Genomic DNA, 17,965 nt, shown 5'->3' on the forward strand with positions numbered 1-17,965 from the left:
AAAGTGGAAATGCTCATCTCCAGACCAGGCTCTCACACATGTCAGGTATGTTCTTGCATCATGTCTACTGTGGTCCAGGTATGTTCTTGCATCATGTTTACTGTGGTCCATGTATGTTCTTGTATCATGTCTACTGTGGTCCATGTATGTTCTTGCATCATGTCTACTGTGGTCCATGTATGTTCTTGCATCATGTCTACTGTGGTCCAGGTATGTTCTTGCATCATGTTTACTGTGGTCCATGTATGTTCTTGTATCATGTCTACTGTGGTCCATGTATGTTCTTGCATCATGTCTACTGTGGTCCATGTATGTTCTTGCATCATGTCTACTGTGGTCCATGTATGTTCTTGCATCATGTCTACTGTGGTCCATGTATGTTCTTGCATCATGTCTACTGTGGTCCATGTATGTTTTTGCATCATGTCTACTGTGGTCCATGTATATTTTTGCATCATGTCTACTGTGGTCCATGTATGTTCTTGTATCATGTCTGCTGTGGTCCATGTATGTTCTTGCATCATGTCTGCTGTGGTCCATGTATGTTCTTGCATCATGTCTACTGTGGTCCATGTATGTTCTTGCATCATGTCTACTGTGGTCCATGTATGTTCTTGCATCATGTCTACTGTGGTCCAGGTAAGTTCTTGCATCATGTCTACTGTGGTCCATGTATGTTCTTGCATCATGTCTACTGTGGTCCATGTATGTTCTTGCATCATGTCTACTGTGGTCCATGTATGTTCTTGCATCATGTCTACTGTGGTCCACGTATGTTCTTGTATCATGTCTACTGTGGTCCACGTATGTTCTTGCATCATGTCTACTGTGGTCCACGTATGTTCTTGCATCATGTCTACTGTGGTCCATGTATGTTCTTGCATCATGTCTACAGTGGTCCATGTATGTTCTTGCATCATGTCTACTGTGGTCCATGTATGTTCTTGCATCATGTCTACTGTGGTCCATGTATGTTCTTGCATCATGTCTACTGTGGTCCATGTATGTTCTTGCATCATGTCTACTGTGGTCCAGGTATGTTCTTGCATCATGTCTACTGTGGTCCATGTATGTTCTTGCATCATGTCTACTGTGGTCCATGTATGTTCTTGCATTATGTCTACTGTGGTCCATGTATGTTCTTGCATCATGTCTGCTGTGGTCCAGGTATGTTCTTGCATCATGTCTACTGTGGTCCATGTATGTACTTGCATCATGTCTACTTTGGTCCATGTATGTTCTTGCATCATGTCTACTGTGGTCCATGTATGTTCTTGCATCATGTCTACTGTGGTCCATGTATGTTCTTGCATCATGTCTACTGTGGTCCATGTATGTTCTTGCATCATGTCTACTGTGGTCCATGTATGTTCTTGCATCATGTCTACTGTGGTCCATGTATGTTCTTGCATCATGTCTACTGTGGTCCATGTATGTTCTTGCATCATGTCTGCTGTGGTCCAGGTATGTTCTTGCATCATGTCTACTGTGGTCCATGTATGTACTTGCATCATGTCTACTTTGGTCCATGTATGTTCTTGCATCATGTCTGCTGTGGTCCATGTATGTTCTTGCATCATGTCTACTGTGGTCCATGTATGTTCTTGCATCATGTCTACTGTGGTCCATGTATGTTCTTGCATCATGTCTACTGTGGTCCATGTATGTTCTTGCATCATGTCTACTGTGGTCCATGTATGTTCATGCATCATGTCTACTGTGGTCCATGTATGTTCTTGCATCATGTCTACCGTGGTCCATGTATGTTCTTGCATCATGTCTACTGTGGTCCATGTATGTTCTTGCATCATGTCTACTGTGGTCCATGTATGTTCTTGCATCATGTCTGCTGTGGTCCAGGTATGTTCTTGCATCATGTCTACTGTGGTCCATGTATGTACTTGCATCATGTCTACTTTGGTCCATGTATGTTCTTGCATCATGTCTGCTGTGGTCCATGTATGTTCTTGCATCATGTCTACTGTGGTCCATGTATGTTCTTGCATCATGTCTACTGTGGTCCATGTATGTTCTTGCATCATGTCTACTGTGGTCCATGTATGTTCTTGCATCATGTCTACTGTGGTCCATGTATGTTCTTGCATCATGTCTACTGTGGTCCATGTACTGTATATAACTATATATACACACATCCACTGGCTCACCTGTACTGTCTTCCTGTGCACTTAAGATGTGACTTTAGTATTTTATACGTAAATAGTAATCTCCATCCTATCTTGCTGATTGTATTGTACCATAAGTCCCGGACAGAAATCTGCCTTCTAAGAACTATTAGTGATTCCCAGAGCCCAAAAAAAAGAGTGTTTTCTGTTGGAGCTCCAGTGCTCTTGAATGTTCTACAGTAATAGTTTGAGATGCTAGGATGTGGTTGTGGTTTGTTTAATTCACCGTGTTGAATGATACATTAGCACAAAGTAGCATGAAGACTACACTTTTGGAGTGGAGACCTGCTCCAAAAATCAAGTACAATTGAAATATTGCCAGTCACAAAAAGTTTAGATGGTTTATTTTTAATGATTTGTCATTCTAAATCAAAGTGATTGTTTGGCTTGCGATAAAAGTTTGGTGAGTTGTTGAGCTAGAGAAGAAGTCCTCCAGAGAAGAATGCTGCCTGCCAAGAGATGTTTATGTAGTGCTTCTTGGTCCATAAAACAACGTTACAGATAAGTGACTAAGTGGAAGCTGCCCTCATGGAGACGACATGTGAAGATAGTTGTAATCTTACTGATAAGAAATAGTAAAATGATTCTAAACACACCAAAGAAGAAGAAGTCCTAACAGTTGAAATGCAGATGTGAAGAAGACAAACAAGGTAAAAGAACCTTCAAGTTGTGTGAGAGTGCTACATGACCTTGGACCTTAACTCGTGCGCTCTCTTTGAAGCTTCTTCAGCTGTTCCTCCAGCACAATGTTCTTCTTCAGCTCCATGTTGTAATTGTACTTTAAATCCTCGATCTCCTCAAAGAAAGCCGGGTCAAATTTGTCCATGTCCTCCTTTAATTTGCGGACTTCTACTTGGAGTTTGCTCTTCTCCGCCTCCTCTGACTTTAGAATAACTTTTAGTTGTCTGCAATCTGAGGTAGAAAAAAGACCTGTTGGGCTTTCTGCAGAAAAGGCAAAAACCAAAAGTGCTTTTTGAGTGTTGGGGAGTCACCTGCGTCATGTGTGGATGTCTGGCCACCAAGTTGTTCTCTGCCCAGTCTTTGCTCAGTCGGTAACTGGGGAATAAAAGACCATGGTGTTCTGACATTGTCTGCATTGTAGTGGTAAAAGTAGTGGTCTCAACTCTACCTGATGATCTTCAAGTACCCGGATGCGAATCTGAGCAGTCTCCTCACGTTTGTTTGCCTCCTTGAGCTTCTGCTTGAGTTCAGTCATGATGGAGGTTTTTAGAGACAGCTCCTTCTCCAACTCCTTCATCTTGTTCTCAAACATTCTGTGGATAAGCAAGAGGACAACATGTCTGCCTTGGACCCTGTCAAGTCAACTTGCAGTGAGGCCTAGTAGACTTCATCAGTTCATGACCATGGACTTAGATTGGTCAGATCTAGTCTTAGACTTGGATTGGTCACATGTAGTCTTAGAATTAGATTGTCAGATCTAGTTTTCGATTAGTCAGATCTAGTCTTGGACTTAGAACATGAGTACTTGTTGGTTCAGCAGGTGGAAGCAGGGAGACATCAGGTTTCTAATGTTTGGGAAAGAACTTGGGAGCAACTAACCGAGTCACCACAGATGACTTCATGGCCTTGCTGTCAGAACCCTGCGTGATGGGCCTGGAGAGAGCGTCCAGGAGTCTTTGCTTGGTCTTCTCCAGTTCTGCCTCCAGTTTCTCACTCGTTAACTCCGCACTGGTCTTAGCCAGTCTTAGTTTTTCTGCGACCTCCATCTCCTGAGAACAAAAGGAAATGAGGTCATGCCACTCCTCGGCCGACATGCATTTAGCTCATGAGAATTTCACTTCCATCTCCTCAGTCAGGAGCGTTCCATCTCAGTGACAAACTTGTTACCTTCTTGACTTGCTTTCCAAGTCGCTCATTTTCCAGGACTATTTTCTCCAGTCCTTTACATTTGGACTCAAACCTGCGCAGTTCAGCTTCATGTTGACTCTTCAGTTTGTTGTGTTCCACCTTGACAAGAGAATGTGTTTTTGTAGCCAGTTGTGGGACTCGTGCACAAAGCCTATCAACCTGAAGTCTTTTGTGTTCTTGCTCCAAGGTCTGGTCCACATGGGGAGCTGGAGAGGTTTTCTTTAGCCTCTCGTTTTCCTTCTGCACTCTTTCCATCGCCTTCTTCATCAAGATGATGCTCTTCTCAAGCTCAGGCACACTTTTCTTGCTGTCGCACCACTGATGAGGGAAAGTACAAGTATTGTGGTACAAGTATTGTGGTACAAGCATTGTGGTACAAGCATTGTGGTTAAGGCGCCCACTAGTGGTGGGTGTAAAGAAAGGCAAGCGGGAGTTACAGACAAATGTTTTACACAAGTCGTACACGGAAGAAGTCACTTTACGTTTGAGTGTTTTCTACCAAGCATGTTGGTGTTAAAAATGTCAACATGACTTAGATGTTGACTGATTGTTTACGTGAGCCGCTGTTTAGTCTGCAAGCGGACGTGACGTCACATGCAACAAAGGTATGGCACCGTTTGATTTCATGTGATTGGATATACAGTAGTACCCATGAAATTGGGTCAGTGCCTATAAAAGTACCGAATGTGGTACCTATCCCTAGTCAAGCACCAATTAAATGGATTTCAATTCATTTCAATGGGCGGGGCTGCTTTGACATATTGAGTTACAAGCTTGGTTGCGGAACGAATCCTGCTCGTAAGTTGACATGTTTTTTTTTTCTTTAGCAAAAGCATCTTTTAATAATGAACTTACTCTGGTATTGGCAAGTTTCTTCTGCAAATCAGAGTTTTCCTTTTTCATAGCACTCAGCATCTCCTCCTGGTCTGTAACTTTACTCTGGGGAAAAAAGCAATCACGAAAACAAGGCGATAAAAACCCTCAAGCAGAATAATCCAACAGCAGACTTTCTTTCCTCTGTGGGACATACTAAACGTTAGATCGTGTTTTGTAAACTAGCAGCATCAATCCGTCCGTGGGTTAACATGTACCTTGAGTCTTGGAAGGTCAATGTCGGCCTGTGCCAGTTGGAGGCGGAGCTCCAAATTCTCAGAGGCCAGCTTGAGGTTTTCTTTCTGGAGGTCCTGAAGTCGTTGTGATGGAGTCTCTGTCTGAAGCGAGGCAAAGACACCATAAGTCAGTATGAGACAAAGAGCTTGACAAGGACCGAGGCCACCTTGACTTCACGACTGGTGCTTCCACATACACACTATGGGAATTCTTAGCACCTGAAATCCACAAGGGAAGACTCACAGGTGTGATTGCTACCACTAACTAACAACACTGGGAAACCAAGGCTTGGAGTACCTTTGGATATCTTTGCAATCTGCTTTGTCGTCGTTGCACGCCATCATCCTTTTGTTTCCTGAGAACACTGCCACGGTTTTGGCTCACTTTCTTGCTAGAGTTCACATCTGGTATGGCTGAACAAGACTGGTCTGGATTATGTGTCGCTGCCGTGCTGGTCGTCACTTCATCCTTCAGATCAACATCTTGCTCAGTCCCTTCATCCTGTTCTGCTCCTTGTCCGCAGTCGTCCTCATTGTTAGCGCTAGCTTGACATGTCAGTTCTCTCTCATCCTTGGCTTCACCTACTCCTGCAGAGGGAGTTCCAGAACCCTCTGCATCATCCTCCGACTTGCCTTCAATTTGCTGCCTTTCAGTCCCATCTGCGTCCTCTTCAACAGCTGTAGTCACCTTAGGGCTAATATGGTTGTCTTCAGTGTTGCTGTGAGATTCTAAGTCCCGCTGTTCTTTGTTTGACTCCTTCTGATGGTCACAGGTGTCTCTTTGAGTTTGAAGGCTCATTGAGCGGTCCTGTGGTTCATCAGGACAATGTGATGACCCATCCTTAACATCAAAAGTAACAGTGCGAATGCCGTCTAAAGCCTGTGGGATTTTCCCTTTTTCATGTGAGGAATCCGACTGATAGTGGTCAAGAGAGGAGATAGATGAAGGAGGACAGTAAAACATGAGGAAAAGGATGAAGGAAGGCCCTCAAAGTTATCATAGACCTGATGTGTGTGTGTCTTTTCAGTGCACAGAGTAGCACTCACAGACGACTGGTCGGGTGTCTTGTTCTCAAAGGCTCCGAGTCTCTCCTCAAGGTCGTGGTTCCTCTGGGTCAAATCCTCCACCACACGGTCACGAGTTAGAGCCTGTTGCTGCCTGTAAGATTGCTCCAAAATAAAGGCTTTAGGTCAATGTAATGCCCACATAATACAGTTTTAACAGACACAATAAAAACCCAGATTGACTGAAAGAAGAAGAATTTGTACTTTATGGTAAACAACTGAGTCTCCAGCTCAGTGTTCTTCGCCTTTAGCTCCGTGACCTCCTTCTCCAGCTCATCTCGTCTCACGCCCACCACCTGATCAGCGGTCACTCCTTTAGACCTGGTCTTCTTCTGCAGTACATTCTTTTCTTTCTTCAGCCTGAGTACACGATCACACAACAGAAACGCTCCTCAACAACCATTGCTGCATACTGGAACTCAAATTCCATTTCATAGAATCAAAGGTTCCTCAGGCCCATTGCTTTATTTTGTTTCCAGATACTCAAATCTATTGCTGGTTCTGCAGAGCAGAAACACACAATGGTCTTCTCCGTGTATATATGACATGTTATTATGAATGTTACTACATGACATATATACTTACATCATGTATATATGACATGTTATTATGAATGTTACTACATGACATATATACTTACATCATGTATATATTACATGTTATTATGAATGTTACTACATGACATATATACTTACATCATGTATATATGACATGTTATTATGAATGTTACTACATGACATATATACTTACATCATGTATATATTACATGGTATTATGAATGTTACTACATGACATATATACTTACATCATGTATATATTACATGTTATTATGAATGTTACTACATGACATATATACTTACATCATGTATATATTACATGTTAATATGAATGTTACTACATGACATATATACTTACATCATGTATATATTACATGTTATTATGAATGTTACTACATGACATATATACTTACATCATGTATACATTACATGTTATTATGAATGTTACTACATTACATATATACTTACATCATGTATATATTACATGTTATTATGAATGTTACTACATTACATATATACTTACAGCGTGTATATAAAACATTGGAGGTTTTCTGCCTTTTTTTTAGAGCGCTTTATAGGTGAATTAGAGTGACAACCATTACCTTCATCGTTAGCTGCCTTTTATTAACAATTTAAAATGCATTAAAATGATAAACTTATGTGCGCTTTTCTCACATTAGCATGGTGAATGATGGACAACATTTCAAGAAAGTACAGTTCTCCTTCAAAAGGGGAAATATTATGCAAACACCACTTTACTAACCTACTGGTACCTTTTTGTGTGTGTTTGGGATCTGTATAAGTCCTGCAAATGTGAAACCAAAGCATGGAGGCATGGCGGTGATGTTTATAAAACAATCTTGCTCTGCTCCAAACAAGCCATTTTAGATTTGCTCCGACATGTGACGTCGGCAGATTATCCAAATATGGCAGGAATTTCCCCAAAGACTTTAGCTTAAGTCCACCATTGTAGTCAATAAGTTCCTTCTTTTTCTCTATCCTCATGTTGTGGGGCAGACTGGCTCGTACATGCACATGCATCCTCTGCTGTTGCCATTTCTAATACAAAGTAGTGTATATTTCTAACTTATATCTGTCAGTAGACTCATTATGGAAGATAAAAAAGTACAACATTTCTAATTCCCTTCATTTTCGGACTCTACGGCGCACTCAAAATCGACAGTGCGCCTAATGTACAGCATAATTCTGGTTGTGCTTACCGACCTTGAAGCTATTATCATTACACCATGTACCATATATAAGTGTGACCAGTAGAAGGCAGTCACACATAAGAGATATGCCAGTAAGCAACACCAAAACTTTATATGTTCCATTGAGAATATAGAACACTACACACCGCACTCAAAAATCTATCAAAATGTTTTAGTAGGACTTTGGTAAGCTATGAAGCCACACCGCTTGATGGATTGTACTGTGCTTCAACATAGGAGTATTATTATGGTGTGTGTATAAGGTAAGACATATTATCTGGCGTTTTGTTTTGCAAAATTATGCAAAAGCAACTTTTCTTACCTTCTTGTACCAGCTGATGTGTATTTGGGATCTGCATAAGTCCTGACAATTTGTGTGCATCTGCCTTTGTAGTCCGTGTCGACACCGTAGTCGATAAGCTTCTTCTTTTTCTCTATCTTCTTGTTATGTGACATTCATCCTCCACTGTTGCCATTTCTAATATAAAGTAGTGTAAAGTTCTTACTTATATCTGTCAGTAAACTCACCATGAAAGCACTAAAACATACCGGTGTAGTGACTTTACATTATTCACCCGTGGAACTTTAGTTATTAGAGAGTTGCGGTTGGACGGTTTTTCACGGGACACATTTCGGGCGTTGTTGTTGCACTAGTGAGCCACGGATGAGGAGATGCTGCTCCGTTATTGATTGAAGTAAAGTCTGAACGTCATTAAAACAGTTAGCGCCATCTTTTGACACTTCTTCCACTCCCGTCCTTGCACGCTACACCGCTACAACAAAGATGACGGGGAGAAGACGCTGTCCAAGTGGAGGCACGTAAATAAGACCGCCCACAAAACGGCACATCCTGAAGAGACTGTCAGAAAGTGACGTGAAGATGATGTGTAAAACATCATCTACCGGTATGCAACATTTTGAGCAAAGAACCACCATTACATGTTATGTAGAACACAAGGAAGTCTTTTACATTTAGAAATAAATCATAATATGACCCCTTTAATGTACCTTATAATCCGGTGCACCTTTTGTATGAAATAGACCTGACTAGACCCAGCAGTGCCCTCTATGGACCAGAAAATATGGTACATGTTATGTAGACCAGTGATTGTCAAACCTAGTGGTGAGCCAAAGAAACACTTGATTAAAGTAGTCTTGTATCTTCCTATATTCAAACAGTGTGTAATGTTACAGTGGACAAAATGTTGAATATCCTTGAATACGTAGGCCTGCTACGCTACTGTATTGTAATTGTGGTGGTACTTGGTAAACAAGGAAGTGTTTCAATGTAGAGAAGTATCGTGCTGTGACCTCTTCAAGGAGTCGTCGATGCAGAACTGTGCACACTGACCTGGCATAGAGGTCTTTGATGGTACTGAGCTGTTTACACATGGATTCATTTTCCTGTTCCTTGTCCTTCAGACTATTTTTCACCTTCTCCAGCTTGGACTGCCATTTCTTCGCCTCCTCCCACAGCAACATGTCCTCCTTGTTCTGTCACAGACAAATGGAGATGCATGTCATTGTTATTGTTTTGTGCGACAGGTTCTATGTAAGGATCGTTTACAAACATTTGCCCGGTCAACTTTTCTGGTGTCGGCACTTTTCTCTAAATCCGACTCCAGCTTCCTGATCTTCTTCTGCAAATGTTCGGTGGTTGGCACCTTGTCCTCAGGAGCAGCTTGATTCTAATTGAGCAGGATGTTGTGCAGAACTGTAATAGTGTTGTGAATGTTTCCCATATCCTTAGCATTGATTACCTGAATGCAGCTCCTGAGCCTCTTGACCTGCTTCTGGAGCTCCTGGATTTCCTCTTCTTTTGCTTCTTTTTGAGCTTGAAGGCTTCTCCGATTGTTCTGGCTCCTGTGCAGTTCTTGGTTTAAGCGCTCCACCTCCTTTTTTATTGTATTCTCACTTCTCCTGGCAGACTCCTTTGCATCTTGAAGCTCGTCACTCAGTTCCTGCACCTGAGCCTTGGTTGGAGAGCACATGAGGTTCAGTGTGTTTCACTGCAATGAGATGCAACATGTGCAGCACCTTCAAGTCTTTGGTGTGCTTCTCCACCAACTTCTGCACATTGAACCTCTCCTCGGTCTGTGCAGCACCGGCTAGAACTTGCTGCTCAGCAGCAGAGGTCATCTGTGTGCGCAGTTCTAACAGAACCTTACTGAGAGCCTGTGAAAACAAGCGTCTTGAAACCTTCAATGATTGTCACTTAGATCAGTGATTTTCCAACCTTAGGCACACCACCAGCAGAAAACATTAAAAAATTAAACCCAGCAGCCGATATTGACAATAAAAAGTTGTTCTCGCAATCGATGGATATTAATTCCAACCATAACCAAGCATGCATCAATATAGCTCTTGTTTCAAAGTAGACTTATTTGGAGTTGTTTTCCTGTGTGTAGTGTTTTAGTTCTTGTCTTACGCTACTATTGTGTTGTTGATTGTCATGTCATGTACGGATCTACTTTGTGGACGCCGTCTGCTCCACACGCTGTAAGTCTTTGCTGTCCTCCAGCATTCTGTTTTTGTTTACTTTGCAGCCAGTTCAGTTTTAGTTTTGCATAGCCTTCCCTAAGCTTCAATGCCTTTTCTTAGCGGCACTCACCTTTTATTTATTTTTGGTTTAAGCATTAAACACCTTTTTTACCTGCAAACAATTGTCATCCTTCCCGACATCTACCAAGCAATGAACTACCGGCTGCCACCTACTGATATGGAAGAGTATTACACGGTTACTCTGCCGAGCTCTAGACAGCACCGACACTCAACAACGGCACATTTACGGATTATAGTTACTGGTTTGCAAAAAATATTTTTAACCCAATTAGGTGAAATTACATAATGTCCCACGGCACACCAGACTGTATCTCACGGCACACTAGTGCAGTGTTTTTCAACCTTTTATGAGCCAAGGCACATTTTTTGCGTTGAAAATATCCGGAGGCACACCACCAGTAGAAATCATTAAAAAACAAAACTCAGTTGACAGTAAAAAGTCGTTGTCACAATTGTTGGATATGACTTTAAAGCATAACCAAGCATGCATCACTATAGCTCTTGTCTCAAAGTAGGTGTACTGTCACCACCTGTCACACCACACCCTGAGTTTTTTTTGCTGTTTTCCTGTGTGTAGTGTTTTAGTTCTTGTCTTGCGCTACTATTTTAGTGGCTTTTTCTCTTTTTTTGGTATTTTCCTGTAGCAGTTTCATGTCTTCCTTTGAATGATATTTCCCGCATCTACTTTGTTTTCAAGAAAATTTCAGTTGTTTTTATCCTTCTTTTTGGGGACATTGTTGATTGTCATGTCATGTTTGGATGTACATTGTCTCTGCTCCACAGTAAGTCTTTGCTGTCCTCCAGCATTCTGTTTTTGTTTACTTTGCAGCCAGTTCAGTTTTAATTTTGTTCTGCATAGCCTTCCCTAAGCTTCAATGTCTTTTCTTAGGGGCACTCACATTTTGTTTATTTTTGGTTTAAGCATTAGACACCTTTTTACCTGCACACTGCCTCCCGCTGTTTCCGACATCTACAAAGCAATTAGCTACCTGCTGCCACCTACTGATATGGAAGAGTATTACACGGTTACTCTGCCCAGCTCTAGACAGCACCGACACTCAACAACAACACATCATTTGCAGACTATAATTACTGCTTTGCAAAAAATATTTTTAACCCAAATTAGATAATCTCCCACGACACACCAGACTGTATCTCACAGCACACTAGTGTGCCGCGGCACAGTGGTTGAACAACACTGACTTATATCATGCTGATCACTACCTTGATTTGTTTCTCTTTCTGGACCAGTTGAGATTTCAGGCGTTCCACCAAGTTCTTCATTGTGTTGCTGGGCGACAGAACATTGGCCTCCTTTTGGGTCTCCAGTTCATTTTGGAGGGAATTGATCTCCAATTTCATCTCCATTATTTGGCCCCTCTGATCCGTAGTCTCAATGGTCAGATCTTCCACCTCCATGGCATGAGACTCCTTCAGCCTGCAGTGAGTCCACACTGTGTTAGATCATTTGATTGTGAGGATAATGGAAAAAGTTATCCTTTTTCTTGAGAGCTGTGTTGTCCTACAGACACATGGATCACCTCAACTTCTCATCCGAGTGTTTGCCAGCCTGTGTTTCCATGGCGATCTTCTGTCGCTCCAACTCTGCAGTGGCCAGCTTCAGCTTCATGGTGACGGACGAGAGTGACAGGTCCTGTTCTGCTACCGTCTGCTCCAACTCAGCCAGACGGTCCAAATGTTTGGACGTCGGTATCGTGATACTGGGCTTCTTCATCATCTCCTGCAGGAGGACAGGACACAGAGAGTCCAGATGAAGATCAATCACGTGTCATGGACGGATGTCTATCAGTACCACTGCTTGCTGCTTGAGGCGGTCCAGGGTGTTGTCGTTGTTCCAGTCCAGCTTGTGATACAGCGTTCTCAGCTCCTCATCATGCCTCCTAATCATCTCTTCTTGACTCTGAAAGAAGGAAAATGAGCAAAAGAATGTTTATTTCTTGGTTAATGTGAGGGTGCCTGACCATGAAGGAATGTTTCACAAGTCTACCTTTGAAACTTGGCCCAGCTGCTTCTGGTACTTCTTGACCACTTCCTCTTTTTTGTCGAGTCGACATTGGAGATCTTTGACCGTCTTATGGGCCAGCTTGCGTGCAGCCTGGCTGCCCGAGTCCCTGTCATGCTCGGAAGCGTCCGCAAGGAGACGTTCCCTACTAGCGACAGCCGGGAGACGAAGACGAAGCTCGTTGATGACTTTGTCTCTGGACACAACGTTCTGTTCCGACTTCCTCAGGGCGGCCTCTTTCTCCTCTAATTTCTGCATTTGAAGGAATTACACCACACACGTTGTGTGGGATTTAGGAGCAAGACTCGTGAGATTTACAAAAGCCAAAAGCAGTGAAGTTGTCACGTTGTGTAAATGGTCAATAAAAAGAGAATACAACAAATCCTTTTCAACTTATATTCAATTGAATAGACTGCAAAGACAAGATATTTCATGTTCACACTTTTTTTTTGCAAATAATCATTAACTTAGAATTTAATGGCAGCAACACATTGCAAAAAAGGGGCATTTTTACCACTGTGTTACATGGCCTTTCCTTTTAACAACACTCAGTAAAGGTTTGGGAACTGAGGAGACACATTTTGGAAGTGGAATTCTTTCCCATTCTTGCTTGATGTACAGCTTAAGTTGTTCAACAGTCTCCCTTCTCATATTTTAGCCTTCACACATTTTCAATGGGAGACAGGTCTGGACTACAGGCAAGCCAGTCTAGTACCCGCACTCTTTTACTATGAAGCCACGCTGTAATACGTGCAGAATGTGGCTTGGCATTGTCTTGCTGAAATAAGCAGGGGCGTCCATGATAACGTTGCTTGGATGGCAACATATGTTGCTCCAAAAGCTGTATGTACCTTTCAGCATTAATGGTGCCTTCACAGATGTGTAAGTTACCCATGTCTTGGGCACTAATACACCCCCATACCATCACACATGCTGCCTTTTACACTTTGTGCTTATAACAGTCCGGATGGTTCTTTTCCTCTTTGGTCCGGAGGACTCGACGTCCACAGTTTCCAAAAACTATTTGAAATGTGGACTCGTCAGACCACAGAAGACTTTTCCACTTTGCATCAGTCCATCTTAGATGAGCTCGGGCCCAGCGAAGTTCCTGGGTGTTGTTGATAAATGGCTTTGGCTTTGCATAGTAGAGTTTTAACTTGCACTTACAGATGTAGCGACCAACTGTAGTAACTGACAGTGGGTTTCTGAAGTGTTCCTAAGCACATGTGGTGATATCCTTTACCCACTGATGTAGTTTTTTGATGGAGTACCTTAGTAGGGATCGAATTCTTCGGTCTTGCCGCTTACGTGCAGTGATTTCTCCAGATTCTCTGAACCTTTTGATGATATTACAGACCATAGATGGTGAAATCCCTAAATTCCTTACTGGTTGAGAAATGTTGATCTTAAACAATTTGCTCAAACATTTGTTGACAAAGTGGTGACCCTCGCCCCGTCCTTGTTTGTGAATGACTGAGCATTTCGTGGAAGCTGCTTTTATACCCAATCATGGCACCCACCTGTTCCCAATTAGCCTGTTCAACTGTGGGATGTTCCAAATAAGTGTTTGATTAAAGTTAAAGTACCAATGATTGTCACACACACACTAGGTGTGGTGAAATTTGTCCTCTGCATTTGACCCATCCCCTTGTTCACCCCCTGGGAGGTGAGGGGAGCAGTGGGCAGCAGCGGTGCCGCGCCCGGGAATCATTTTGGTGATTTAACCCCCAATTCCAACCCTTGATGCTGAGTGCCAAGCAGGGAGGTAATGGCTCCCATTTTTTTTATAGTCTTTGGTATGACTCGGCCGGGGTTTGAACTCACAACCTACCCATCTCAGGGCGGACACTCTAACCACTAGGCCACTGAGTAGGTTGATGAGCATTCCTCCACTTTCTCAGTCTTTTTTGCCACTTCTGCCAGCTTTTTTGAAACATGTTGCAGGCATCAAATTCCAAATGAGCTAATAATTGCAAAAAATAACAAAGTTTCTCAGTGTGAACATGAAATATCTTGTCTTTGCAGTCTATTCAATTGAATATAAGTTGAAAAGGATTTGCAAATCATTGTATTCTCTTTTTATTTACCATTTACACAACTTTACTGCTTTTGGGTTTCGTACATAGACTATACAGTAGGGCTGGAAGATTCATCCACATCAAGGTTTCAATTAGTGCGATAAATAAGCTCAGGACGCTCTTTTTTTTCTCCGCTGTCACCAACATTTGAGTAACAGACATGTTTGCCAAATAGAATTGCTGAGCGTCACGTTTGTTTCTCTCTCACTTCAAACAGGGAGAGAGCGTTGTCACTCTGCATCGCTCTCAGCATCTTTATTAAACAGTAGAATGAACTGAACACAGTGAGCCCTCTTTTTAGTCATTCACAACCTTTGTTGACCTTAGAGAGCAAGACTGCCAGCTTTACACACACAGGAAGCACAGACAGTCTTGCTACTCGCTAGTGAGTCTTGTTGTGGTAATAATGTTGATGGGCAATATTAGCAATATATAACATTTACGGAGGAGCGAGAATGCCGTGATCCGAAAAGACAAATATCTAGAAAGCAGATATTGCATATTGTTCTAATGAGACAATAATATGTTGAATGGCAGTCTAGAAGTAACATGTCTTCCATCACTCCTTATTGTCACACTTTTAGACATTTTTATGTATAAAATATAAAAACAGCAAATCACAATCGCAGTTTTGGATAGAAAAAAGGCAATTTGTTTTTTTCTCCAAATGGCGCAGACCTAATATGCAGTACCTCTTCCAAATGTCTGCAGGCAGCCTTTGCATCTGAAATGGTGCTAGCCTGCTGTCGGGTTCTTCTCAAAGCCAACTCCAGTTGTTGAGCAGGAGGCAGACCCGGGTCTGGGAAGCCTGCTGCGTCTTCCAACTGAGCACAAGCCCAGAAAAAGTTGATTACAAGGTATAAAAAGAGGCTTCAGAAAATAGGATTCAAAACAAACCTTTTTAGCGCCACAGAGAGCTTCCTTCTCATACTGGTCCAGCTGATGTTCCAGTTCCAACTCTCGCTGATCCCACGCAAGTTGGTGCTCTTCTTGAATCTTGGCAAAGACAAAGACAACAATTTACAAACATGGCTATGAACTTGAATGACTTATTAAAATAATTCAATAATCAAAGTTGTCACCATGTTAAGCTGCACAATATTTTCCCCGAGTGAGTGGATGGTTCTCTCCTGCTCTTCCACCAGGTTCTTCAGGTACTTGATCTCCCCCTTTTGAACTTCCACCTCCCTACTTTTTCTCAGCTCCTGCAGACGGGCTTCCTCCATCTTCTTGTGCCACTCGGTGACCTGTTTTATGATGACCATTACCATACTGACCTCAGACAGTGATTGATTCTAGCAAACCTAGGTAAAGATAACCGACCTTCTGAGCCCCTTTTACATCCTTCAGAGTTGAAATGAGCTCCTCCAACTCTCCAAGCCTCAGCTCCAGCTCTTCTGCCCGACCCTCTGCCCTCCGCCGCTCTTCCTTGGCCTTTTTTTTCTCTTCGTGTGCTTTTGCTTTGTCCTCCAGGAGGTTTACCATGGTCATTGAGAACTTCTCCTGCTGCTGAAGTGGCAGGGCGCCCGCAAACTGCCTGCGAAGGGACTGGACGGTCTGTCGCAGGTGCTTGGAGCGATTCCTGCCCTCCTGTCGAGCGAGGAACAGAGCGCGCTCGCTGGCGTCCAGTCGCTGTTCGGCGCGCTGCTTGAAGGCATCAAGCTGCTCCATGTGAGAGGCGGACGCCTTTAGCTTGGCCACAGCGTCCGACTCACTGAGTTGCAGAGCCACAATGTGTTGGTGGAGCTTTGCAATGAGGGCCTTCTCATCTGTTTGCGACTGAAGAGAAGAATGGAGAGATTCAAGGGTCAACACGAGTAAACCAGAGGTTGAATCCTAAAAAAATTACCTGGTAGTCTAGGATTTGTCTCCTCAAAGATTCTACTTCCTTGTCTTTGGACAGCTGCCTAGCCTGAAAAGCTGAGGCTTGTTTCACGGCAATGTCAGAAACCTCTCGAAGCCTGACAAAGACAAATGGATAAGGGCTGTGGCAAGGACTGCAAGTCTACATGCTATTGTCCAGTATGACAATAACGCCAATGTCTAAAACCTACTTGGAAACTTCTAAGCGAAGTTCCACCTCAGTGGCCTCAAACGTGGCAATCCTGGCTCGGTCTGCGTCGCTTGATGCTTTTGTGACGCATTCGCCCAACTCATCTCTCAGCTCCCTCTCCACCCGCTGGGCTTCTACATTCATTTTGGTCAGCTGAGGGAAGACAGACAACAAAGACATTTGGCGACAATGAAATGGGTGGACGCTTGCTAGATCTTCCCTGGGATCACATAGTAGCAAACCTCGGCAAACTTGGCCTCCAGTTCCGAGTTGCGATCCTCCGCCTGCTTGAGCGAGTTCTTCATGTGTTCGTACATGGTATGAGCGTGCTCGGCCCTCTGTCTCTCGTTCAGCTCCTTCATCTCCAGGGTTGTGATCCGCCTGGCAGTTGAGACCTTCTCATTGTTGACCAAGGCTTTATCAGCCTTCTCCATGACGCTCTCGCTTGCTGATGATAAGGCACAATGAAAGTCCAAATCCAACGCCCTCGACGCAAATCCCATAGGTGTGATGAAAGGATGGTCAGCGCCTGATAGCTGCGGCCTCCCACCATGACCCCGCACTCCCTCCCCTCTATTGCTAGATATCTGGAGATGTACGTTGTAATATGTACAGGTAAAAGCCAGTAAATTAGAATATTTTGAAAAACTTGATTTATTTCAGTAATTGCATTCAAAAGGTGTAACTTGTACATTATATTTATTCATTGCACACAGACTGATGCATTCAAATGTTTATTTCATTTAATTTTGATGATTTGAAGTGGCAACAAATGAAAATCCAAAATTCCGTGTGTCACAAAATTAGAATATTACTTAAGGCTAATACAAAAAAGGGATTTTTAGAAATGTTGGCCAACTGAAAAGTATGAAAATGAAAAATATGAGCATGTACAATACTCAATACTTGGTTGGAGCTCCTTTTGCCTCAATTACTGCGTTAATGCGGCGTGGCATGGAGTCGATGAGTTTCTGGCACTGCTCAGGTGTTATGAGAGCCCAGGTTGCTCTGGTAGTGGCCTTCAACTCTTCTGCGTTTTTGGGTCTGGCATTCTGCATCTTCCTTTTCACAATACCACACAGATTTTCTATGGGGCTAAGGTCAGGGGAGTTGGCGGGCCAATTTAGAACAGAAATACCATGGTCCGTAAACCAGGCACGGGTAGATTTTGCGCTGTGTGCAGGCGCCAAGTCCTGTTGGAACTTGAAATCTCCATCTCCATAGAGCAGGTCAGCAGCAGGAAGCATGAAGTGCT

General features: G+C 42.9%; 2 protein-coding genes across 7 annotated transcripts in view; one reads left to right on the top strand and one right to left on the bottom strand.

Annotated features, from left to right (window-relative positions):
* Positions 1-17,965, top strand: part of LOC133658864 (centrosomal protein of 290 kDa-like) — a 53,451-nt gene that overhangs the window by 26,880 nt on the left and 8,606 nt on the right. Inside the window, exon 31 of the mRNA XM_062061342.1 lies at positions 1-45. This exon is cut by the window's left edge and continues 40 nt beyond it. Coding sequence (XP_061917326.1) covers positions 1-45 — 45 coding nt within the window. The remainder of the gene's footprint in view (positions 46-17,965) is intronic.
* Positions 2,390-17,965, bottom strand: part of cep290 (centrosomal protein 290) — a 77,284-nt gene continuing 61,708 nt past the window's right edge. For 3 of the 6 annotated variants that reach the window (XM_062061339.1, XM_062061336.1, XM_062061337.1), the window contains 26 exons: positions 16,953-17,158; positions 16,712-16,863; positions 16,507-16,618; positions 15,981-16,436; positions 15,740-15,904; positions 15,555-15,653; positions 15,350-15,481; positions 12,565-12,831; positions 12,370-12,477; positions 12,098-12,297; positions 11,781-11,994; positions 10,032-10,169; positions 9,755-9,967; positions 9,566-9,682; positions 9,346-9,488; positions 6,431-6,586; positions 6,209-6,320; positions 5,460-6,077; positions 5,144-5,263; positions 4,908-4,991; positions 4,212-4,370; positions 4,032-4,151; positions 3,744-3,913; positions 3,313-3,457; positions 3,176-3,239; positions 2,391-3,095 (listed from right to left, as the gene is read on the bottom strand). In XM_062061339.1, the coding sequence (XP_061917323.1) occupies positions 2,881-3,095; positions 3,176-3,239; positions 3,313-3,457; positions 3,744-3,913; positions 4,032-4,151; positions 4,212-4,370; positions 4,908-4,991; positions 5,144-5,263; positions 5,460-6,077; positions 6,209-6,320; positions 6,431-6,586; positions 9,346-9,488; positions 9,566-9,682; positions 9,755-9,967; positions 10,032-10,169; positions 11,781-11,994; positions 12,098-12,297; positions 12,370-12,477; positions 12,565-12,831; positions 15,350-15,481; positions 15,555-15,653; positions 15,740-15,904; positions 15,981-16,436; positions 16,507-16,618; positions 16,712-16,863; positions 16,953-17,158 (4,685 nt within the window). In that variant the 3' untranslated portion in view covers positions 2,391-2,880. Of the gene's footprint in view, positions 3,096-3,175; positions 3,240-3,312; positions 3,458-3,743; positions 3,914-4,031; positions 4,152-4,211; positions 4,371-4,907; positions 4,992-5,143; positions 5,264-5,459; positions 6,078-6,208; positions 6,321-6,430; positions 6,587-9,345; positions 9,489-9,565; positions 9,683-9,754; positions 9,968-10,031; positions 10,170-11,780; positions 11,995-12,097; positions 12,298-12,369; positions 12,478-12,564; positions 12,832-15,349; positions 15,482-15,554; positions 15,654-15,739; positions 15,905-15,980; positions 16,437-16,506; positions 16,619-16,711; positions 16,864-16,952; positions 17,159-17,965 lie in introns of all 6 variants that reach the window. The other 3 variants (XM_062061338.1, XM_062061340.1, XM_062061341.1) reach the window with 3 other exon arrangements.

The sequence above is a fragment of the Entelurus aequoreus genome, linkage group LG10 (assembly GCF_033978785.1).
Source record: "Entelurus aequoreus isolate RoL-2023_Sb linkage group LG10, RoL_Eaeq_v1.1, whole genome shotgun sequence".
In the NCBI taxonomy this organism is placed as follows: Eukaryota; Metazoa; Chordata; class Actinopteri; order Syngnathiformes; family Syngnathidae; genus Entelurus; species Entelurus aequoreus.